The sequence below is a fragment of the Anomalospiza imberbis genome, chromosome 13, assembly GCF_031753505.1.
Source record: "Anomalospiza imberbis isolate Cuckoo-Finch-1a 21T00152 chromosome 13, ASM3175350v1, whole genome shotgun sequence".
Classification (NCBI taxonomy): domain Eukaryota; kingdom Metazoa; phylum Chordata; class Aves; order Passeriformes; family Viduidae; genus Anomalospiza; species Anomalospiza imberbis.
The window spans coordinates 7,868,180-7,889,943 of NC_089693.1; the positions used below are offsets into that span (position 1 = coordinate 7,868,180).

Consider the following 21,764-nt stretch of genomic DNA (forward strand, 5'->3'; position numbering starts at 1 on the left):
CACTCCCTCCTGGTTTGGGGCCGCAGGACGAGACCCTGCTGTTCACTGGGAAAGTGGGTGAGGCTGACAGCCCCCAAATCAAACCTCCTTGGCCCTGGAAGAGCAGGAAGGGCAGACCAGGACTATCCAGCCCCATCTCTCTTCTCTGCCTACTGCCCATCAGGCTGCAGCACTCTCCCCTTCACATCCCGATGCCACAGAGCCGTGCAGGGTCAGACCATCTCACCCTTTCATGGCTTCCCTCTGGAGCCGCTGGACATCCTGGGCCGACACCGATCCATCCTCCGCCCTGTCCACAGCCAGGTCCAGCTTCGTCACCAGCCACTCCCCCTCCTCAGAGAGATGAAACCTGGAAGGGAGAGCGAGTAACCCAGCTCCTCTGGGTGGAACACCGCCAGCAGCCCTGCCCGCGCCGTCCCCGGGCAGCACCCACCTGCGGATGCCCTTGGTGACGGCGTACATCTGCTGGGCCTTCTCCCGCGCCTGCTGCTGCGTGAGCCGGTGGTTGAACTGCATCAGCAGCCGCTCGGCAAAGGGCTGCCCCGCCCCGTAGATGCGCCCGTAGTTGAAGACCTTGGCGTGCTCCCGGCTGATGCCCACGGTGGCGGCCGTCTTGCTGTGCAGGTCCGTGGCGTTGCTCTTCTTGCCCTGCAGAGTCATCCAGCCGAAGGCCGTGCAGCCTGCGGGAGGGGAGCAGAGGTTGGACACCCAACGGGATTGGGATGAGGATCTGGGGATCAACCCCTGCCCAGAAAAGCCCCCGCGGCGCAGCCCCGGCTCACCGTGCATGCCAGCGAACTGCGCCTCGCCAAGCACTGCGGCGATCCACAGCTCCTGGGAATCCACGTCTGCGCCCACCAGGGAGTAGCCAGGTGGCACCTGGACCATGGCTTTCAACTCACTGCCCACCCGGTCGGCCTGTAGGACACGATGCCCAGGTGAGCACATCCCTCTCCTCCTCCATGGCACAGGAGCAGCTTTCCTCTCACAGCCACAGAGTGCTGGCACAGCACTCCCTGTGCCCCTAAGTTTTGCTCTCAATGTCAAAACCGGGTTTAAGTCATATGGACCATCACTCACTTCGTTACTCCAGCAGAGAAGAAGGGGAGCTTGAGAAAAGACAGAAACTGGTGTGTTGCTGTTTTCTTCCCCTTTAACCACATCCTGAAGCTCCAGAGCCTCTGCCAACTCCTTCCTTTCTCCCACAGGAAAGCGCATCAGCAAGAGGACCCTGGCTCTGGCCCTGCCACCCCAAATCCCAGCATCCATATCCAACCCCTATTCCAACCCAAGCACCTCCCATCAGTCCAAAGCACAGAGGGAGTCCCAAAACACTCCTACAAGGATCCAAGCATGGCCATACCCGGGCATTGCTGGCTGTCAGCCAGGTGGGCTCCACTGCCCGGCGGGTGACAGTGCCTGCGGTCACCACCTGCGGCAGGATGGCCCCGTAATTGTCCTCCTCGTTATAGTCAGGATGCCTGGGACAGAGGCAAGGATGAGCATCAACCTGCAAAAGCCCTCCCAGCGCAGGGTAAAGGGAACAACAGTCCAGATTTGGGTACTGTACCTGGTCACCACACGAGGCAGCTCCCCTTTCTTCAGCCACACCACCATCTGGGAACTAAGGGGACACGTGGCAGGTGAGATGCTGAGCCCCTGTGCATCCACACAAACTCCCCTGTCTCAACAGCCTCCACCCACAGAGGTGTCACCATGAAAGCAGCTGCTCACCTGACCCGCTTGTGAGCATTCCTCCAAAATGAGATCATTCTGTTGATCTCGAGGGCTCTTGTCCCGTGCGTGCGGCCCACAGCAGCCCGCAGGGTGCCGTCCTCCATCTGGGGCAGGAAATCTTTGGCAAAAGGGCTTCCCACGTTGTTATCGTTCCCATCCTTTAGCAGCAAAAGAGGTGTCAGGGCTCAGCAAGCCACCACTCCACATCAGCAAAGCTCTGTGCATCCTCCTGTCCCAGCTACAGAGATGGACATCCCCCACCCAATCGCACGGGATGCGGCCACATGGGCCCCAGCAGCACTGTGGGGACAGGAAGAGCCTCAGGAGCCCCAGCTTGCCTTGTGAGGCAGCTTGAAGAACCAGCACCCAGGGATGTTGACATCGTTGTAGGGACCATTGCCATGGTGGAACGAGGGCTTGCTCTTCCTCTCTGCCCACCTCACCTCTTCCATCTCCTCCTGTGACCAGCAAAGTAAGGCAATGCCAGGAACATTTTCAAGCATGGCAGGAGGGGGTAATCAAGGAAAGAGAGATCAATCCACCACCCCATTCCACAGGAAACCCCCCTTACCAGCACCAGGCTCTGGTCTGCTTTGCTCATTTTCTCCTCTGGCTCCACCTCAGTCCGGCTCAACTCCTCCATCTGCGGCAGAGAGGGGCCATGGGGGAGCCAGATCAAACACCAATCCTCCAGTAACCCTTACTAAAGGGAATTTCTTACTTGCAGCCCCTGGAGCTGCACACAGCACTGGTTGCTGCACGCACACAGGAGGAAGCACAGCCCCACACCTCCCTCCCACCAGGGAACCCTCCATGCTCTACTTCACCTTCTGCCATATCGTGCTGCTGTCCATCACCAGCAGATCATCCTCTACAGCTGCCTCCAGCCCCGGGGGCTGCTCCTTGCCCTTCTCCAGGCAGTGCTGCCTGTACAGGTCCTCAATCACCCTGGCAGAGGAGAGGGCAGGGCTGACACACCCACAACGGGCCCAAGGCTCTGGGGCAGCACCTGGGCAGGGTGCCAGGGAGCTCCCAAATATCCCCGTGGGGCAGCTCCCAGCCCAGCACCCCATTATATCCCTCTCACCTGTGTGGGCAGGAGGGACCGTCAGTCTCTACAGGGGCTGCTGGCAAATTGTCCTGCCGCCCTGGCACCAGGTATCCCCAGCCATGTTTTTCTGAGTAATGGAGGGGGAAGCCATCCCAGGCCAGGCGCATCAGCTTCGGGGTCACCCTCATCTGCAGGCTGATGAGGCTGGGGCCAGGCACCCAGCCCTCCTCCTCCAGCCGTGGGCACAGCTTGCGGTACCAGCTGGGGAGCAGCAGGGACGGGTCAGAAAGCGCAGGGAAAGCCCTGGGGACACACAGGGTCCCCAACTCACCCCGGGTGGCCCGGCAGGTGCTGGAGTCTCTTGGGTTGCAGTGCGACCGTCTCCTTCAGGCGCTCCAGACAGAGCTGGCTTGCAGAGACTTTCAGCTCCTCTTCCTCACTGGGGGGACCAGGATCTGGTGGGGCAAGGAGAACTGGCTTGCAAAGGGCCCTCTGTGCCGCCCTTCTGGGGACAGGGACATCAAACCAGTCCCCCACCACACGCAGCAGCATGGAACACAGGCCAGCAATGATTCACCCTGCAGCACCAACAGCCCTTGTCCCTTTGGGCACCCCTGGGAAAGCAGCACTGGAGCATCCCTCATCCCCAGGGATCACCTGTGCTCACCCTCCTGCCATTCCTGTGCTGACTCCTCTGCATCCATTGCTGCTGGGGAGACTCGGCTGTTCCCATCCTGACTTTTCTTCTTCTTCCCTGGATTCTTCTTTTGCTTAAACTCCTGTGTGTCCCATTCGAGATCCCAGAGCCAAGGGTCATCCTTGTACCTGATGACACACCGTTGTCACACCACAGCTTTGCTCCTGTCCCTCACGTCCACCCACAGCCCACCATGGACCAGCTGGTGCCTGAGCTCCTTCCCGCAGCCCCAGCCCGTGGTACCTGTGCTCGTGCAGCAGCTGGCAGGCATCATTGGCCAGGTTCATCAAGGACTTCTTCATCTCCTTCTGCAGCTCCTCATAAATACCCTGAGCATCATTCAGGTACCTGTTCCAATTCCCATTGACTGGCAGGTAGGACACTCCCATCTCCAGCATCCCTGCAAACGTGACAGGGTGGGGGCACCTGGACCCCAAAGCAGCAAGGAATTAGACATCTGCCAGATGGAACAGGCCCTGGAAGCACCAGACTACAATAGACATGAATGTGTCTTCATCTAGACATTCCCAGCCTCGCACAACCCTCAATGCTCTTCCCCTAAACCCTATAAGGATCCCTGTATCTTCTGCCTGCCCTATGCAACATCCCCAAAACTGTATGGCTCCAGACTGCCTCAGGAAGCCTGCTCACCTCCCTTAGCCACTGTGCTGCTGTTTATTCCTGGTCACCTACATGGGAGGGGTCTGAAGTCCCTCCTGAAAAGAGGTTCAGGACACCCTAAGGACAAGAGGAGCTACATCTCATGCCCTGAGGCACCATGACCCTCCCCACTGCCCACCAAGCCCACAGCCCCTTGGCCAGCACCAGCCAGAACCCAGCAGCTCTCACCTCTCCATAAACAGTGGCAGCTGCTCTTGAAACACCTCATGGGTGGCCTGGACATCACGGGCACAGTATGACACCAGTTCCTGGGGACAGCAGCAGGTGAGAGCAGGCAAAGCAGCCACCCCTCTGCCAGCACAGGGCAAGGCATCGGGCTGCAGGAGCGCAGAGCAGGTCACAGCCCCACGCACACCCAATGCTGCAAGAAAGGGCAGCAAAATGGAAACTACCCCAGCAGCTACTACCACCCTGCTCCCCTCTCCAGCTCCTGCTGCCTGTCAGGATGGTGGGATGGCCTCCTGCACCTGGAAGTTACTCCTGATGTCAGCCATGGTGCCCTTGACAAAGATCTCCCGTGCCTCCTTCTCCAGCGGCTTTCCCCCGACGTAGAGCGCGTGCACATCCGCCAGGTTGTTGATGCTGCCGACGTGCACCCAGTCCCACGAGGTGATCTGTGACAACGGGGGGTCAGACAGTGTGGGAGGACAACCAGCTGCAGCCAAGATCAGGAGGAGTAAAAGATGCTGCTGCTCCAGCTTAAACCAAGGCCACCTTATCTGAAACACGCTGGCAGAGCTTCACTCAGTGGAGCTGCTCCAACAGCTCCCACTCTGCCAGCGCAGGAGCAAAGAGCCCTGTCACAGGAGCACACCGTCCCCTGCCACCCACAGCACTGCCAGCAGCTCAGCTCCCTCACTCACCGCCGGCCCCTCTGCCTTGCTGCGTGTTTTCTTCATGTGCTCCTTGACCTGCTGCAGCCCCTTCCTCTTGCCGTGCTTGGCAGCCATCCAGAGGCTGCGCTGGAAGCCCGTCAGCCCTGAGATGGCCATGTGCATGCTCATGGTGTCCAGGAAACGCATCTTGGAGCCCTGGGACACAACACAGCGGGAGAAAAGAGAGGGTTTGGGATATGCTGGAGGAGCTGCAAGTCCTCTGCTTAAGCTGCTTTTGCTAAGAGAAACTTTGCCTCCCACACTCGCCTTTTGAGAGCCAAAAGCATCCCCAGTGCAGAGTGTCAGTTGCTCAAAGGTTCCTGCCACATGCCCAGCTGCCACCCCGCAGCCTCCAGCAGCCCTATAGGGTGCAAGAATATCTTCCTCTAAAGGGATCCAGCCTCAACCTATTCTGCAGGACAAAGTGAGCACAAACCTGGGGTACCTGTGCAGAACAGCATCTCTCAAAATAACCCTCAAGTGCCAATGCAAATGATTATCTGGGTAAGAAACTGCAGCTGCCAGAACAAAACAAAGGCTCAGTGCATTACCTGGATAAGATACTGCTCCTTGATGAATGCCCGGTCAAAGGCCACATTGTGTCCCACCACCACTCTCTCCGTCCAGTCCTGTTTGCTGGCACAGCTGGCACCTGCTGGGCTCTCCATGGGAATGAGGTCGGCCAGGGTGAGGTGGCTGGACCAGGAGTAACGCTGCTCCAGCAGCCGCCTGCTGCACCACGAGTACCTGCGGGGGACACGCGGCACCTGCGGCTGTCACCAAGCAGCCACAGTGCCACGGGGTGCTGAGCAGGACCCCAGCTGTGCGAGGGAGATGACCAACCCAGGGAACGCTGTTCTTACTAAGCAGGACACACACCCCACATCCCAGAGCCACGCTCTGGGGCTTTGTTGTGTCTTCCCTGCAAGCCAGCAGTGGACTGCAGGAAGAGGCTGCACTCAGGACCATCCCCATCCTCTCAAAACCGTCCCCTCCAGCCCTGCTGTGACCCCAGCGTCGCTGCTGGCACCACGTCTCACCAGGCGCGTGGGGAGACCGCCACGGCCAGCGTCGGGCAGTGGCCATCGGCCATGCACACCTCCACATCCAACACCAGCGCCCGCTCCTCGGGGAAGTCGACAGGCTCCGCTTGCCCGTCGGGGCCGTAGCGGGTCCAGCCCAGCTTCCAGGCCCAGCGCTCGGGCAGCGGGGGCAGCCGGCAGCGCAGCAGCTCGTCGGCCGCCTCCAGGTAGGGCAAGCTCTGCTTCTGCGCCAACAGGCGAAAGTGCTCGTCGATGTTGTCGCCGTACATGCGGGGCAGCTGCAGGTCCACGTCGGGCAGCGTGGAGGTCTCCTTGCCCCACAGGTCGTGGCGCCGCAGGTGCTGCACGCTCCGCTGGACCTCCTCCGCCGAGTAGCGCACCTGGGCGCCCCGGAAGATCTGCTCGTGGAGGGTCCTGGAGAGCATCTGGATGTTGAGGGGGTTCGTGCGCCGCTGGCCCGCGGCCGCCGCCTGGCTCGGCTCCTCCGGCAGCGGGCGGCTGGCCGAGGAGCTGGACGGGCATCGCCGGGGCTGGGGGCTGCAGCCCCGCACCGAGCGCATCCAGGGCACGCGTCTCATCGTCCCCCCTGCTCCGGGACGTGCCCCGGCACGGGCAGCTGGAGCTGCGGGCGGAGAAAGGGCGAGGGCTGAGCTCAGCACCGACCCCCGCCACGCACGCAGTCCTGTACAGTCACACACTCCTCTGTACGGCCGTGCCCCCACACAGCCGTGTCCCCACACAGACGTTTTCTCTCTTTTACCTGTGTCCCCACACAGATGTTTTCCCTCACATCACTGTGTCTCCATACAGATGTTTTACCCCAAACAGCCGTGCCCCATACAGATGTTTCCCCAAACAGATGTTTTCCTCCATAGAACCATGCTCCCCATGCAGCCGTGCTCGCCATACAAATGTTCGCTCACACAGATGTTTCCCCCCATACAGCCGTGCCCCCATACAGATGTCTGCCCCCCATACAGATGTTCCCCTCCCCAAATTCCCCCCGGTTCCCACCTGGTTCCCGCAAGCGCCACCGGGGCCTGGACCGGCGGGCAGATCCAAAGCGGGGCGCCCGGGGGAGCTTCCGGCCGCGGTGACGTCCCGTCCCGTCCCGCCCCCTGCCACGCGTGGTACAGCCCGCCGCGATCGCCTCAGTAAGGCCCGCGGGGAGGCGGGAATGGAGGTGGCCGCGTGGCCTAATGGATAAGGCGTCTGACTTCGGATCAGAAGATTGCAGGTTCGAGTCCTGCCGCGGTCGCGCAGGGAGCGCTGTGTTGGCGCTCATTATTTTATTTTGTTCCTCCCGCCCGTGCCGGGGTTCTGCCGGTCCGGTACCGAGCTCACCGTACTCACTGTTCCCCTTTTGCCCGTGAGTTTCACCGGCCCGAGCAAGGAGGCGGGGCGCGGGACGCTTAAGGTGGCGGGGCCAGCACGCACCGCGCTTGTCCCCCTGAAAGCCCCAAGCCCCACGGATAGGCTGGGGATAGAGCAGTGCGTGGAGAGCCGAACATGAGCGCAGGGTGTGGGACACTGGGCTGTAGGCTGCAGGCAAGAGGGTGTAGAGTGCAAAGAATGGGATGCAGAGTGCAAGGAGTGGATGTAGGGTGAAAGGAATGGGATGTAGGGTGCGAGGAATGGATGTATGGTGCAGGGAAAAGGCCACAGGTGCAAGGAGTAGGATGTAGGGTGCTAGGAATGGGTGTTGGGTTGAAGGAGTAGGATGCAGGCTGCAGGCAGGAAAAAGGCCATAGATGCAAGGGTGGAAGGCTGGGCATATAGGGTGAAAGGAATGGGATGTAGGGTGCAGGACGAAATGCAGGGTGTGAAGAATGGACTGTGAGGTGCAGAGCATGGATGTGGAGTGCAGGGAAGGGCATGTAGGGTGCAGGGAAAAGGCCACTGGTGCAGGGAATGGGATGTAGGGCACAGGGCAGGGGATGCAGTGTGCTAGGAAGTAGGGTGCTAGGATGTAAAGTGCAAGGTATGGATGTAGGGTACTAGGAATGGGATGCAGGGTATAGGGGAAGGGTCACAGGTGCAGCAAATGCGATGCCAGCTGCAGGGCAGGTGGATACAGGGCACAGGGGATTCAGGATGCAAGGAGTGGGATGTAGATTGACAAGGAAGGGAAATAGGAGGTGCGGACAGGTGGGTGCAGGCTCCGTGGAGCCGCAGGAGCTGTTGTGGCCGGGACGGTGGCTCCTGGCACAGCCCAGCCCCACGCTGACATTGCCGTGCCGTGCCGTGCCGTGCCGTGCCGTGCCGGGCCGGGCCGTGCAGTGCCGTGCCGGGCCGTGCCGTGCCGGGCCGTGCAGTGCCGTGCCGTGCCGTGCCGTGCCGGGCTGGGCCGGGCCGGGCCGGGCCGTGCCGTTCCGTTCCGATCCGTGCCGGGCCGGGCCGGGCCGGGCCGTGCCGTGCCGTGCCGGGCTGGGCCGGGCCGGGCCGTGCCGTGCCAGGCCGTGCCGTTCCGTGCCGGGCCGGGCCGTGCCGTGCCAGGCCGTGCCGTTCCGTGCCGGGCCGGGCCGGGCCGTGCCGGGCCGGGCCGGGCCGGGCCGTGCCGTGCCGTGCCGTGCCGGGCTGGGCCGGGCCGGGCCGTGCCGTGCCAGGCCGTGCCGTTCCGTGCCGGGCCGGGCCGTGCCGTGCCAGGCCGTGCCGTTCCGTGCCGGGCCGGGCCGTGCCGTGCCGGGCCGGGCCGTGCCGTGCCGGGCTGGGCCGGGCCGGGCCGTGCCGTGCCGTGCCGTGCCGGGCCGTGCCGTGCCGGGCCGTGCCGTGCCGGGCCGTGCCGTGCCGTGCCGGGCCGGGCCGGGCCGGGCCGGGCGGGGCCGGGCCGCCAGGTGGCGCTGCGGCCCCGCCGCAGTGGGCCGAGCCGGGCCGAGCCGGGCCGGGCCGAGCCCCCCGGGGCCGTCGGGGCGCGGACACCGCTCGGGTCCCGGCCCGCTCCCGCTTCACGTGCGGCACCGGGCAGGGCCAGCGGGCACCGAGACTCCCCTTCGCCCCTCCCGGCCGCTGCGGAACTCCACACCCCGGGTCGCCTCCTTTCCAATTCCCCCGCTCCTCATCACCCTCCCCTTGGGGGTGCAGGGTCGGCGGGACGGAGGGTGCGGAGCCGCTGCTGCCCTCCGCTCTCCGAAAAGGCAGAGCCAGCGTGGGAGCGGTGTGCCATGTGAGGAACCGCACACGCACACAGGGCGCGATGCAGGGTTCTGCGGCTCGGAATGCGTTTCACAGCCCCTCCGTGCCCCTCAAAGTCCCTGCTGCCCTCCAGCTTGAGATTCGATGTGCGGATTGTGTTTCACCCAGTTTCACCCAGCAGCGGGAGGCGTCCGCTTTGCCTGAGCCCGCCAGGAGCCACAGGGGTTGCCTGTCCTCGGCCACCTCCGTACCGGGGACTTAAGGTTTCAGGGTCTTTCTGCGGGAGCTCGGCGGGCGCGGGGTGTGGAGCCGGCGGGGAGAGATGCTCCAAGACTGTGGGTACTCTGGCCGGGATAGAAGCGCCATGAGCTGCCCTGGAGGGAAGGGAAGAACGGTTTAGGGACCCCCGGCTCCCGGTGCTCTAGGAAAGGACCTGGGTGCACTTGTTCTCCCCTCCGATGCATTGTGTTAACGCCGATTTCTCTAATTTGGCGTCTTTTATCTCCTTATTTTCATCGTGTTCGCAAAAAATTAAATTCTAAAAAATCCAAACCCGCCCCATCAAAAAAAAAAAAAAAAATTCTCCTCTCTCCAAAGCGTAAATAGCAAAAATAAATTATCCTCTAAATGTTTCTTGCGGCAGCGCTCTGGGAAGGGACGATGAAAACGAGCTCTGCTGCCTTTTCTGCAGGCAGGACCGGGCCAGGGCTGCCTGTACCTCACCTGAGTGCCGGCAGGAAGGTTCGACAAGGCAGGGGACCACTTAAAAAAAAAAAAAAATCACCACTGTGAACAACCCGAAATAACCTCAAAAATCCGCCGTTTCAGCAGAGCTGGCTGCAGTGCATTAGTCGGAATGGGGTGTGTATCGTCTTTTTTTTTTTTTTCCCTAGGTTTTTTGTTTTTATGTCTGTCTGTCATGCAGAGAAGCATCCCCATCCAGGTGCGCCCCGTCGGGGTCCGGTACCAGCGGTGGGAGCTGCGCTTTCTCACCATCTTCTTGGAGACCCCACTCCCCGCCGGGAGCTCAGTGCTGTCTGTCGGATAATGGGGCGGTGGGACTTTGTTTAACCCCGTTGCCCCTGGGGCCAGGGGTCAAGGGCTTCCTCTTCCCCCGGGACACGGCGGAGACGCCGTTGGTCACAACAGGAGGACCGCGGCGAGGAGGGGGAAGCGATGGCCGCAGTGTCCCCCTGTCCCCGCCGCGGCCCTCCCCGTGCCATTGGCATGGAATCCCGTAAACCTCCTTCTCTCCCCGGCATCGAGAGGCTGAGAAGGGCTCCTGATGGGTGTTTTGGGGGAGCTGGCGGAGGCCAAACATCGCCACGGGGCAGCGGGTGATGATGCAGAGAGGCAGCCCCTGCTTTCCAGCATCCCCCGGTTCTGCTTTCCCCTCCCAGCTGGAGCAGGACGTTTTTAACGGGGTGCCGGTTTTAACGGTGTTTCACCCCCTCCCTCCACAGGTAGAGATGTCTCAGCTGTCCCCCCGGAGCCAAGAAACGGGAGAAACGGGCAATTTTTATAGGTGACGTACGGGCTTACGTGGAAATCCGTGCCCAGCACTGCTCTTTCAGCTTCTTTTTCTCCTGAAATAACCCTTCCGAGAAGCTCGTACTCCCCTATTCCAGCTCGCAACCCCTTTTTTCAGGCTGGGGAGGAGTCGGGAAAGAGGGAAAGAAAAGAGACAAGAAAAGCACCCCAACATCCCTCTTTTTCCTTGCTCGGGAAGCGAGCCCCGGAGCTCCCAAAGTGAGCGCTGAAGAGGGCGACAGGAGACAGGCGGGAGCCGGCTCCGAGGTGGAGGGGTCGGGGGTGGGATGAGAGCAGAGGAGGACTCTCCTTTTCGGGATTAAGGGAGAACCAGCGAAGGAGGGAAGCTGGCGGCACCGCGGGCATCCGAGGTAAGTCCCTCTCCTGCCCGCAGCGGCGGTACCTGAGGCAGGGCGCTGCTGCGGGGGATGCTTTGAGGGTTCAAAGGAGCCCGATCCCGGGGGCGCCCGTTCCGGGGCTGCCCCATCACAGCCACCGGGCTCTGCGGGGCCGGGGCTGCCTTGGCGGCTGCGGCTCCTGCGGAATCGGTGCCGGTTATCCCGGCCCGGGGGCTGCCGGCAGCCCCTGGCCCGCTCCGTGCCCGCTCCCTCGGGGCTGGGTCGGGGTCCCCCCGGGCCGAGCAGCCCACGGATCCCGCTCCCAGCCCCCGGGGCTCCTCCCGTGCGTGTCTCAATTCGCTCAGGCTTGACTTGGCAATAAGCTCTCTCAATAGGGTGACAATAGAGCCCCGGTGGGACCCGAACAAAGAATTTGAAAGTAGTTAAATTGCAGGACACGTCCATCGCCTGGGTGCTTGAATTAAAAAAAAAAAAAAAAAAAAAAAAAAAAAAAAAAAAAAGAGAGAGAAAAAAAAGAAAAAAAAAGAAAAAAAATCAGAGAAAAGAAAAAGGAGAGAGACTTTTCTTTGGGCTGGTGAGAAAATGCTCAGGGTAAAAGTTGGTTTGGCGTCTTCATTTCAGCAACAATGGAGCAGAGCTAATTCAATAGGAAACGCGGGGATTTTTTAATGAAAAGACCGCCGGGGTTACACCGAAGTTAAGCTCTTGTGAATTAATTATTAGGGCAAATAAACTGGGAGGGGGGAGCGCTCGGGAGGGAGTGTTGCAATTTCTTAATATTCTCCTTTTCGTGTTTAACGACAATGCCATTAGGTTTTCGACTCTGGGTGAGCAAAAGGATTTCTTACAGTCCCCGGGAAGAGGAGAAGACGCGCTTTTTTTTTTTTTTTTTTTTTAAATAGTGTTAATTGCTTTTAAAATAAAATACTACGGAATTTGGCAACGAGCTCCGATTTCTGCTGGCGGTGGCATTTGGGGTTGTATTTCCTTTCGTGGCAACTCGCAGATGCAAAAAAGGAAAATAACGGGGGAATTTAAAAACACGAATGTAAAGGCGAGGCGGCGTGTTCGGCTGTTGCAGATCTCTCGGGCTCGATCGGTTTGTTTTTTCCTACATAGAAAACCTGTCTGGGGATCCCTGTGTATTCATCGGGGCGGCGAGAGACTCCCCAGAGCCACTCCGGGGCATCGGTGGAGTGAATCGGAGATAAAAATTAGGAGCCAGGTTAAACGCAGGAAGGAAGAGGAGAGGTCGGAAGCGAAGTAAAGGTGTGCCAGGAGGGATTGGGGTGTGGGGGGTTGTGGGTTTTTGGAGAGGGCTTTTTGAGCCTTAGAGCAGAGGCTGCAGGCGGTGCAGTATGTGTGTGATTCTGTAAAGACGAGAGGGAAGATAGAGACGGAGGGGAGAGGACAGGGACGCGCCGGCGGTTCCTGCGTGCCCGCGCCCCGCTTCCAGCTCGCTGTGGCCATCGAGCCCTGCGCTGCGGCTGTCGGGGCGAACCGGGCTCCGGGCTCGGCCTGTCCGTCGGGGAAGGCATGGCACGGCCCGGCCCGGCCCGGCCCGGCTACAGGAGGGAGCCCTTTTCCAGGGCTGGGGACTCGGCCCGGGGGCAGCCTGTGCCCCGCCGGCGGGCCGTGCCGTGCCGTGCCGTGCCGGGCCAGGCAGGGCCGTGCCGGGCCAGGCAGGGCCGTGCCGAGCCGTGTCGGGCCGGACCGGGCACTCGCGGGTCCTTTCAGCATTTGGACAGCGGTGCGGGGCCGGGAAGGCGGCCGGGGGGCGATGGGAGCTGCCCGGGCCAGGGAAGGGTTAGAGGCGGCCTCAGCCCTTTCCCTGTCCGCAGTCACGGGGTGCGTTCCTCAAGGGATGGGGGGCACCACCAAGAGGGGACTCGGGTGGCGGGGTGTGGGGGGAGCTGGCCCCTCTCTCCCCCCGGAGAAGCGCTTCTCGAGGCCGGGGGAAGAGTGGGGTGCCTGGTGGGGCGGCCAGGTGAGCGACGGCAGCCCCGGGGGAGTCGGAGGCAGAGGGGCTCTCCGGGGGGAAAGGGGGGTACACGGCCCCCCTCCCCCGCGCAGCCCCATCCTCGGGGGGTAATTAAGGGGTGAGGCGGAGGGGCTGCGCTTTCTGCTCGGCGGAGCCTGCCAGCCACCAGCCCCCGCCGCCACCGCCGCCTTCCTCCCGTCCTCCTCCTCTCCCCCTCCCTCCCACCGCCTCCTCCCCTCCCCCTCTCCCTCCTCCTCCTCCTCTCCGCCATGGTTGGAGTGAATAGGCGGCTGCCGGGCTGACGTCAGTGCGGGCAGAGCCTGCCGGCGGCGGCAGCTCCCGGCCAGCGACCAGAGCCGGCACCGGCAGCAGCCGGGAAGACGCACGGAGCCGGGGCAGAGCCGCCTCCGCCGCCCCCGCCGGCCCGCGCCTGGGGCTGGGGGCCGCGGGGGCCACCGCTCGGCCGGGGGTAGCCCAGCCCGCCCCTCCGCCCGCCCCGGGGAGGGGAATGGCCCCGCCGCCCGCTTCTCCCGGGACCTCCGTCCTGCCCTCCGCACGGCAGCAGAGTGAGTGTCGCGGCCGGGCATCGCCGCCTCGGCGGGGCGGCCCCGGGGAGGCGGGAGGGTGCGGGGGGACAGTCTCCGCCGGGGGGACACACCGGCTGCCGGAGGGGGAGGAGGGAGGCAGGGAGAGAGGAAAGGGGGATACGAAGTTGGGCCGGTCCCCTCCGGGAAGTTGGGCTCCTCCAGGTGCCGGCACCACGCGGGACCGGGACAGCCCCGCGCCGCTGCCTGGCCCCGGCTCACCCTTCGCGGGGCACGAGTGGAAACACCGGGAACCTTTTGCTCCCGGGGACGCGTTTGCTGGCAGCTTCTCCCTGGATGCCCGGGACGTTGCAGCTCGGGAGAGGGGCCCGGGGCGGGCTGAGCCCCGACGGGACGGCGGGGAGCTGGGGCCGAGCGCTGCCGGGGGGCTGCCGAGCTTGCCCCAGACCTCCGCTCTCGCCGGTCGGAGAAGCGGCACGGGCCGAAACGCCCGGATGAGGCCGAGCCTCCCGGGACACCCAGGCTTTAGGCCGCGGGAGAAATCTCGGGCTCCCGAGGAAGTTCGTTCTCCCGGTGCAGCGGATGCTGCTACTGGGCCTGTTTTTAGGGATGAGAGGGAGGACATCAGGGCGTCCTGCTCCCCTGCTCGGATTTACCCCTGAGGACTAGCAACGGGGTACCGCTGCTTGTGCCCTGATCTGCCACTGGCTTCTGGTGCCGGTGGATTTTTTTCATTTTTCATTTGCTGTATGCATTTCCTTTGCTTAAAAAAAAAAAAAAAAAAAAAAAAAAAAAAAAAAAAAAGGAAGAAAAGGGAAAAAAAGCATTTTTATTTTATTTCATCCTTGTTTATTATAATTTTCTTATTTCTGTTTTTACCCTCATTTTTAAAATTTTCTATTTTTCCCCAATTAATTCTTCCTTTTTGCTCCTTGCCTTCCCGCGACTGCTTATTTCCTCCAGGGATCGTTGTTTGGCTTTTGTGTTTTGTTTTGTTTTGTTTTTTTTTTTTTTCCCTTTATCACCCTGGAAGTGAAACGCATTTTAGGCCTCAGCCTTAAGGAAACCCGAATCATAGCAGTGCAGGTGGCCTGAGACTCTGCACCTGGCCGGATCCCTTCGACGTGCCTTCACCCCCGGCCGGGCAGCACCTCGCCCCGCCAAGCGAGGAAGGTCCGGGGCGGTCCCCACCTGGGTCCCGGCCCCGACGGCCGGAGAGAAAAGAGGAGCCGGGGGTGAGACGCAGCCGCTTTCCCTTTTCGGCGCCGGGGCTTGCTCAGAGGCGGCTTTTAATTAGTAAACAAAGCGACGCGTTTCCTTCACGCCCGTCGGGAGCTGCCGCTTCTTTGCCAAGTCCCGATGGTGAGGGGAAAAGCAAACCCCCTCCCCCCCCAAAAAAAAAGATTAAAAAAAGAAAAAAAAATCCCAAAAAAACAAATAGGAGAAGATGCAGCTCGAGGCTGCGAGGCGTGGGGGGTTACTCCAGGTTGGCTAAAAATAACTTCTCCTAATTAAAGAAAAGTGACGTCAGACGTGCAGGACGTAGAAGAGGGGAAGGCAGCGGACTCGTTCCTGGGCGATCACGTTAAATAATTCAGGGGCGGCCTGGTGACCGGGCTCTTCCGAGGTGCGGCCAGCGGGGCCGCCCGCCTTGCCTGGCGCCGGGGTCAGCCGAGGAGGGAGCGGGCAGCGGGGCCGTCCTGCCCGCGGGAGGGGCGGAAGGTCCGCAGGGCCGGGGCCGGTGCAGCACCATGGCCAGAGCCACGCCGGCACCGCCGTCCCTCCCCGTCCCGTCGGGCCGCCCGCCGCCGTGGGTGCTTTTCTCTCGTGCAGATGAAGGAGAGTCCCGCGGCCCCGGGCAGGCCCAGGGCAGGAGGACGCGAGCTGGCTCCGGGTGATGCCATCGGAGCTCCGGAGCCAGGGCAGCCCCGCCGATCCCTCCCCAGGCTTCTCGACGGTGCTTTGCGCTGTGCCAAGGAGCCATTTTGTACGCATCCTGCTAAAATTGCGCCAAAAAGAAAGCCCAATCAACCCCTACCCGCCACAAAAAAAAAAAAAAAAAAAAAAAAAAAAACCATAAAAAACCACCAAAAAAAAAAAACCAGAATTAAAAAAAATCCCACAATACCGAAGCCTAAAAACAAACAAAAATAGCCGGAGCTCCTACGTACTGGGGCTTTGCCTGTACGGAGAGGGTCAAGGCGAGAGCTCCGAGCAGAGCAAAACATTGCCGAAAAGGAGCAGGGAAGAAAAATAGTATCATATATATTTCTGCCAAGAAAAACACCTCCTTTGACCGGCAGAGAGAGGGGATCTCGTCTCCAGCCCCGAGAAGCCCGGTGAGGTGCGGTGGTTTACCCACAGCATCCTCGCCTGAGCGACACGGCGGCCCGGGGGCTCGGTACGGCTGGAGGGAGATCTCGCACGGCGGCAGCCGGGCAGAGCTGCGGCTTAGCAGGGCCGGCTCTGCCCGTCTGGGCCCCCTCGCCGCGGCCGCAGGGACAACGGGGCTGGAACGGGGCCGCATCGCCGCCGAAACGGCCCCGGGAGTGGGGAAAGCTGTCGGCGGCGCGCCAAGCTTCTCCCCGCCACCGGGGCCCCGCGGTGAGTAACGGGGCCTCCCCCGTGGGGGTAAAACGAGGCCGGTCCCCGGGCAAGGCGAGCCCTTCGTACCCGCTCGGTGCCACCGTCCCCGCACCCCCGGGCCACCCTCCGAGGCAGCGGGGCGGGCGGGCGACTTCCCCCGCCCCAGCCGCCAGCATTCTAGCAGCGACCACCCTAACAGCGAAACCGATAAATTAGGAGAAAATCCAAGGCCGTAAAATTAAGGAGATCCCATTCATGGCAATATTTCCCCCCTCCCCGTCTCCAGTATAGATTAAAACAAACGCCGGCCAAGTCCCCTCCCGGGCGGCTCCGGGCCGCGGGGAAGGCACCGAGGGGCTGGGGACAGAGAAATTATTTTTCCCCACCTTCTCCAGCCCCGTCGGGGCGGCCAGAGCACACCCGGGCCCGTTTCTCGTTAGGCAGGAGGCGGGAGGGAACGGGCAGTTCCCGGGAGCCAGGCAGCGGTGGCCGGGCTCGCCTGGGCGCCGGGAGCAGCGCCGGTTCGCAAACGGCTGGCAGCCCTCGTCCTTTAGCTTTTAGCCTGATTGAGCTCGTAGATTTTATTTATTTAATTTTAATTTTTTTTAAGGGAATGGCGGGGAGGGGGAGGGCGAAGAGATGGAGAAATATATAATCCGAGCGGAGCTCGCCGGGAGCCGGAGGCGGCGGGACCGGCAGGCAGCGCTCTGCCGCGGCTGCTCCCGCCGAGATCGCTTCGTTTTGTAGCAGGTCACATTTTACCCTCGTCTGGCATTTAAAGAAAGGCGATGTTCAGAAGCGGCGAGGGATTACAATTCTAATTTTTTTTTTATTTTTTATATTTTTTTTTTAGTGAGGAGTAGGTCAGTTAAGCACCCCAGATAATCATATTTATCTCCTGGCATTTTAGTCTGATTATTGCTGCTGTTATTATTTGTTTGTATGTGCCGGATTCGCCGCTACACGCGCATCGCGTTAAGAATCTGTGCAGGAAATAGCAGAACCTGGAGGGGAAATAATGAAAAGTGTGGCGAAATGGGGAGCAGAGAGGATGTGTGGGGGATCGCGGGTGCGTCCCCGGGGCACGTCTCGGGACGGGCGGGCCCCGCGTCTGGCTGCGGAGAAAGGGTCTTTCGGGCTGCCCCCCGGTGCGGAGGCCGGACGGGAAGGGATTGCTGGGGGAGGAGAAGGTGTGAGAGAGGTACGCTGCATGGGGGGTGCATGGCGAGGAGAGGGAAAAATGGGAGAAGGAGTCGGGAATACGAAAAGAAAATGGATGGAAAGGGAAAAGGTGAGGAGAAGGGAAAGGCCAGGGAAAGGGAGAGAGTGAAGGGGAGAAGGGATGGGGAGAGGGAAAAAGAAGAGAGGGGAAAGGGGCGAAAAGGAGAGAGGGGAGTGCCGAGGAGGGGGAAAGAGAGGTTAGCTGGAGGTGCAGGGCTATGCAGGGGTGCTGCTCGCCTCTCCCCCAGCCCAGCGGAGGTGCCGCGGGGGCACGTCGGGGCGGGAGGAAGCGGGCAGGGGGTAGGGGAGGTGAGCGAGCCGCGGCGCAGCCCCCAGCACAGGTCGGGGCAGGGCGGGAGGAGGCGGCCGGTGGCGGGGTGCGGCGGAGGGGCCGGTACCGCCCGTGCGGAGCCCAGCCGGGCCGGGCCGTGCCGGGCCAGCCCCGTCCCGGCCCGCCGCAAAACCCATCCCGGCCCGGAAAGCGCGGGAAAGGGGGCGCTGATTTAAATGAGGGGTCGGGGATTGGCTGGGCGCGGCGTGACGTCACTTCCCAAAGGGGGCGATTACCATGCGAGGGGAGTAGAAGTTGGGCAGCGGGGCGGGAGCGCGAGTGCCGCTCGCCGGGCCGGGCCGGCGGGCTGGGCGCCGAGCACCGGCCCCCGCAGCCCAGCCCAGCCCAGCCCAGCCCCGCGCTGCCCGGCCCGGCCCGGCCCGGCCCGGCCCGGCCCGGCTCGGCTCGGCTCGGCTCGGCTCGGCTCGGCTCGGCACAGCCCGACCTGTCTCGGTACGGCGCGGTTCGGCTCCGAGCCCCCGCGGCAGCCCGCCGTGCGCCCGTGGCTCTGCCCCGGCTCATCTTCTCCGCTTCATATTTATCCTTTTTCTCTCTCTCTCTCTTTTTTTTTTTTTTTCTTTTTTTTTTTTTCTTTTAATTTTTTTTTTCTTTTTAAATTTTTTTATGTGTGTGTGGTTCCCGGCGGCAGCTCCTGGCCGCCCTGCCTCGGCCGTGCCCGCACCTTGGAGCGGAAGGGCGGACGGACGGACGGATGGCCGGCATCCCCGACGGAGGGATGTTTCTGTCTTTGGTTATCTAGCTGTATGAGTGTTGTGGAGCCATCATAAAGCTAGATAACCGAAAGTAGAAATGACTTCCAGACCTGCTCGCCCAGGGGAAGCGGCCGCACCAGACCGGCAGTGCAGAGACGGCCCGACTCGCCGCCCTGGAGGCTCCAGGTAAGGGCTGCGGGTCCGCGACCTCCCCGTCGGGCCGCTCCGGGCAGCCCGGGGCTCCGCGGCAGCAGGCGGGAGGGACGGGGACAGGGAGGCGAGCCCTGCGCCAATTCTTCCTTTGCCAAAAAAATCCGAGGTTTAATTATCGGTTAAACGCACGTCGAAATTCACTCCTAGGCTGGGGGGTGTTGTGGCTCTGGGAGGATGGAGAGAGCGAGCACCCTCCCCAAATAAACCTTCCCCCCCGTCCCAGCCTACGAGTCACACCACGAAACTCCCCAGTTTTTGGATATCTTTCCTTCTCTCTCTCTCTCTCTCTCTCCCACTCTATTTTTTCGGCTTTGGATTTGATCCTGGCCTCCCTTTGGAAGGTCAAGTTGGTGAGAATGTGATCACTTTTCTTGCGTGGTGGCTGTTGCTTTTGTTCGTAGCTGCGGGGGGATGCCTAGGGAAGGGGTCCGGCTGCTGAGTGCACCCCTCCAGCATGCAGCCGCCCGGCCCTGAGGCTTCTCTGGGAGCCGAGCGCTTGGCGAGGCACAAAGCCTCCCTCACCTCCGCTGCAAGCCCCAGAAGTTGAAACATAATATGTATTACAATGCCTGGCAAATAAAAAAAAAAAAAAAAAAAAAAAGGTGGAAAAAGAAAGAAAAGAAAAGAAAAGCAATTGGCACATCTGCATTCCGTTCCCATGGCGACACAAAGCACCGTGCTCTCCGCCGACCCTCTCCGGCACGTTTTCCCAGCTGGCGTGGGGCGAGCGCCCCTGGCCGGGACCGGGATCTCCCGGGCCCCCCGGTACCCTGGGGCAGGCTGGGAGCATCGCCACCGGCCCCTCGCCCGGCGCTGGCCGCTCGCATCCCGCAGGGATGATCCCCGCGCTGCCGCCGACCCACACGGGTCGTGACAGCTCCGGGAAGGCTGCAGAGAGAACCTTCCTGTGGCAGGGGTTGCGAGTGGGCTCTTAGCTGGTTCTCTGCCCCCCAGGAGACGCTGTGGGAGATGGGGAGGGCTGGGAAAGACGCTGCCGCGTTCCCACTCCTCGGCGAGGTGGAGCGCGGGTACCCTGCCCATCCTCCGCAGTGGGCATCCCTTGCCGAGGGAGGGGAGAGCACCGCAGGGCCGAGCCGCCCGTGCCCAGCGGGGCCGGCAAGAGGTGGGAGCCCCCCGCACCTCGCAGGCAGGTTTTCCACCTTCCCTTGCACGGGGTAATGGCGTCAGATGCCACGTAGGCCCGCAAAGCTAAATCTGCCTGTGCACCCTTCCAGGGCCAGCAAAGCACCGCCATAACCACAGTAAGGAAAAAGGATCTCAGCCTGAATTTGGCTATACCGGGAGAAAGAAAAGTTCTGAGGAGCTGTTATTATATATTCTAATGAGAAGTCATTGGAGAAATTAAAAAGGGCAGAGAAAGACGAAGACGCCAGCACTAATTCCGCAGGAAGCCTCCCAGGGAAAAGGCTGTGTGAGTGTGAACGCTGAAAAGCATGAAGGCCTGGAATTAGACTATCATTTAGAAAGCGTTACTAATCCGAAGTTACAGCAGTAATTCCATGATTTGCTGGGTCCCACACGCAGCGCCAGAATTAAAGATACGGATTTTCTAGAAATGTAACTCAACTGTGGCACCGAGTCTCGGCAAGATCCGAATGAATCATTCATTCCAAAGGCAGCGAAAGACGTGTCATTAAGAACCAACCTCCTTCTCTCCAGCCCATCTGGAATATGTATACTTGATGCAATCCCAGAAATTGTGGAAGAGATCGGAGGTGGGGAGGAAGGAATGTAGTCCTTTCCCTCCTTTATTATGTTGGCTATTTTTAAGAAATAATTTTCCAATTATTTTCACAATATTGTGAGTGGCGCTCAATTCTTCTCCTATTTATTTTTTCCCCCTTTGGTGCGCCAGCATCGAGTCAGGTGCAAACGGTTTCAGTGGAGATGCTTTAAAACTAGACTGAACAAAGCAGGAGGGAACTGAGCAAGGTGGTTGATGAATGCATTTATTCCGGAGTAATGATTTGATGGGGGATGGAGGAAAGAAACATTCAAATTCCTAATGAATGTAATTCAGGAGGAATCATTCAACCAGCATGTTAGAGAAAATCTGTTTGGTGGGAGTGTTCTGCACTGGCAGAACCCAGGAGGTATTTCTGTCCCTGGCTTTTGTAATTGCAAAAGGTGAAAATATAAAAAGAGGATCTGAGGAAAAAAAATATACACACATATAATAAATATCTTTGTGTGTGTATATATAAATACATATATATATATATAATTTTATGAAATAAAATGGAAGTGTGGAAATCCGTGTCTACATGAGAACTCTTACAAAGGATTGATGCAAGCTTTTTCACCTTGCTATTCAATCAGCTGGTCAGAAACCACTCTTGACTTCTACTATTTTTTTTCCTCCACAAAATCACCTCTCCTGAGCTGATTTTTCAGGTATTTTTTTCAGGCCATGTACTTGGTACACTTACCCCAGAGCAGTTCCCCCGAAGTGGACTGAGACAGGGACTGAGCGATTTGGCCTTTAATGTCCAGGAGAGAGAAATTGCGGTTGAATTTTTTCTGCTGCTTTAATGCTTCATTCTTGCCCCCATTGCTGGCATGAACCTATGGGTGTCTCGAGGAGGTGTGAAGGCAGCACCTTCTCAATTAACAAGGGAGGTGGCAGTGATTGATGGAGGACAGTGGGATGAGAATCCCCAGCTCATGCGTGTGTGGGTCGAGGGTGAGGCAGTGGATGAAGCCCCCCAGCAAATCTCTGCTTGTGGCATACCTGCTGCATCTAGAGAGTCCCTGGCAGCCCACCGACAGGTCTCTGCTTTCTGTCTTTTTTTTTGAAGTGCCATATTGGAAGGGAGGTCCCGTAGGGTCTGTCCTTGGGCCAGGGATGGATTTTGGCTGGACACAGTTCCCTTTGTGGCTTTGCTTTTTGCCCTGTTAGGGTGGCTGTTGGTTTGGATGGGTCTTTGCCCCTGCGTTGGCAAAACCCAGAAGGGAAGGCATCTTTATCGGGAGTGCTGAGATCAGAGTCCATGTCCTGGCATTCCTGGTTCTTTCTCTTCTCAGTGGGACTCTCCTGATGGAGCAATA

At 60.3% G+C, this 21,764-nt stretch overlaps 2 protein-coding genes, 1 long non-coding RNA gene and 1 other non-coding gene across 13 annotated transcripts in view; 2 read left to right on the plus strand and 2 right to left on the minus strand.

The window, feature by feature from the left end:
- POLG (DNA polymerase gamma, catalytic subunit) overlaps positions 1-6,691 on the minus strand; it is a 10,535-nt gene extending 3,844 nt beyond the window's left edge. Inside the window, exons 1-18 of the mRNA XM_068203741.1 lie at positions 6,082-6,691; positions 5,593-5,788; positions 5,030-5,197; positions 4,634-4,780; positions 4,335-4,414; positions 3,729-3,911; positions 3,456-3,613; positions 3,120-3,243; positions 2,825-3,049; positions 2,565-2,685; positions 2,309-2,380; positions 2,076-2,195; positions 1,735-1,895; positions 1,571-1,624; positions 1,364-1,481; positions 783-918; positions 434-680; positions 227-349 (exon numbers count right to left, since the gene is read on the minus strand). Coding sequence (XP_068059842.1) covers positions 227-349; positions 434-680; positions 783-918; positions 1,364-1,481; positions 1,571-1,624; positions 1,735-1,895; positions 2,076-2,195; positions 2,309-2,380; positions 2,565-2,685; positions 2,825-3,049; positions 3,120-3,243; positions 3,456-3,613; positions 3,729-3,911; positions 4,335-4,414; positions 4,634-4,780; positions 5,030-5,197; positions 5,593-5,788; positions 6,082-6,662 — 3,014 coding nt within the window. The 5' untranslated portion in view covers positions 6,663-6,691. The remainder of the gene's footprint in view (positions 1-226; positions 350-433; positions 681-782; positions 919-1,363; positions 1,482-1,570; positions 1,625-1,734; positions 1,896-2,075; positions 2,196-2,308; positions 2,381-2,564; positions 2,686-2,824; positions 3,050-3,119; positions 3,244-3,455; positions 3,614-3,728; positions 3,912-4,334; positions 4,415-4,633; positions 4,781-5,029; positions 5,198-5,592; positions 5,789-6,081) is intronic.
- Positions 6,692-7,269: 578 nt separating this feature from the next.
- On the plus strand, positions 7,270-7,342 carry TRNAR-UCG (transfer RNA arginine (anticodon UCG)). The gene has a single exon. It is a non-coding gene; the product is annotated as a tRNA-Arg (tRNA).
- Positions 7,307-21,764, plus strand: part of LOC137481819 (uncharacterized) — a 46,488-nt gene continuing 32,030 nt past the window's right edge. Inside the window, exons 1-6 of one of the 10 annotated variants that reach the window (XR_011003699.1) lie at positions 7,307-7,321; positions 10,110-10,159; positions 10,680-10,741; positions 10,865-11,117; positions 12,225-12,374; positions 18,419-18,668. This is a non-coding gene — a long non-coding RNA (uncharacterized lncRNA). Of the gene's footprint in view, positions 7,322-9,979; positions 10,078-10,109; positions 11,118-12,224; positions 12,375-13,399; positions 13,653-18,418; positions 18,669-19,930; positions 20,432-21,764 lie in introns of those variants that run through there. The other 9 variants (XR_011003695.1, XR_011003700.1, XR_011003693.1 and 6 more) reach the window with 9 other exon arrangements.
- LOC137481594 (uncharacterized) lies at positions 16,489-18,291 on the minus strand. Its single transcript, XM_068203368.1, has 3 exons — positions 18,263-18,291; positions 18,191-18,218; positions 16,489-18,150 (listed from the first exon to the last, which is right to left on the minus strand). The coding sequence occupies exons 1-3, from the start codon at positions 18,289-18,291 to the stop codon at positions 17,086-17,088; spliced, it is 1,122 nt and encodes a 373-aa protein (XP_068059469.1). The 3' UTR covers positions 16,489-17,085.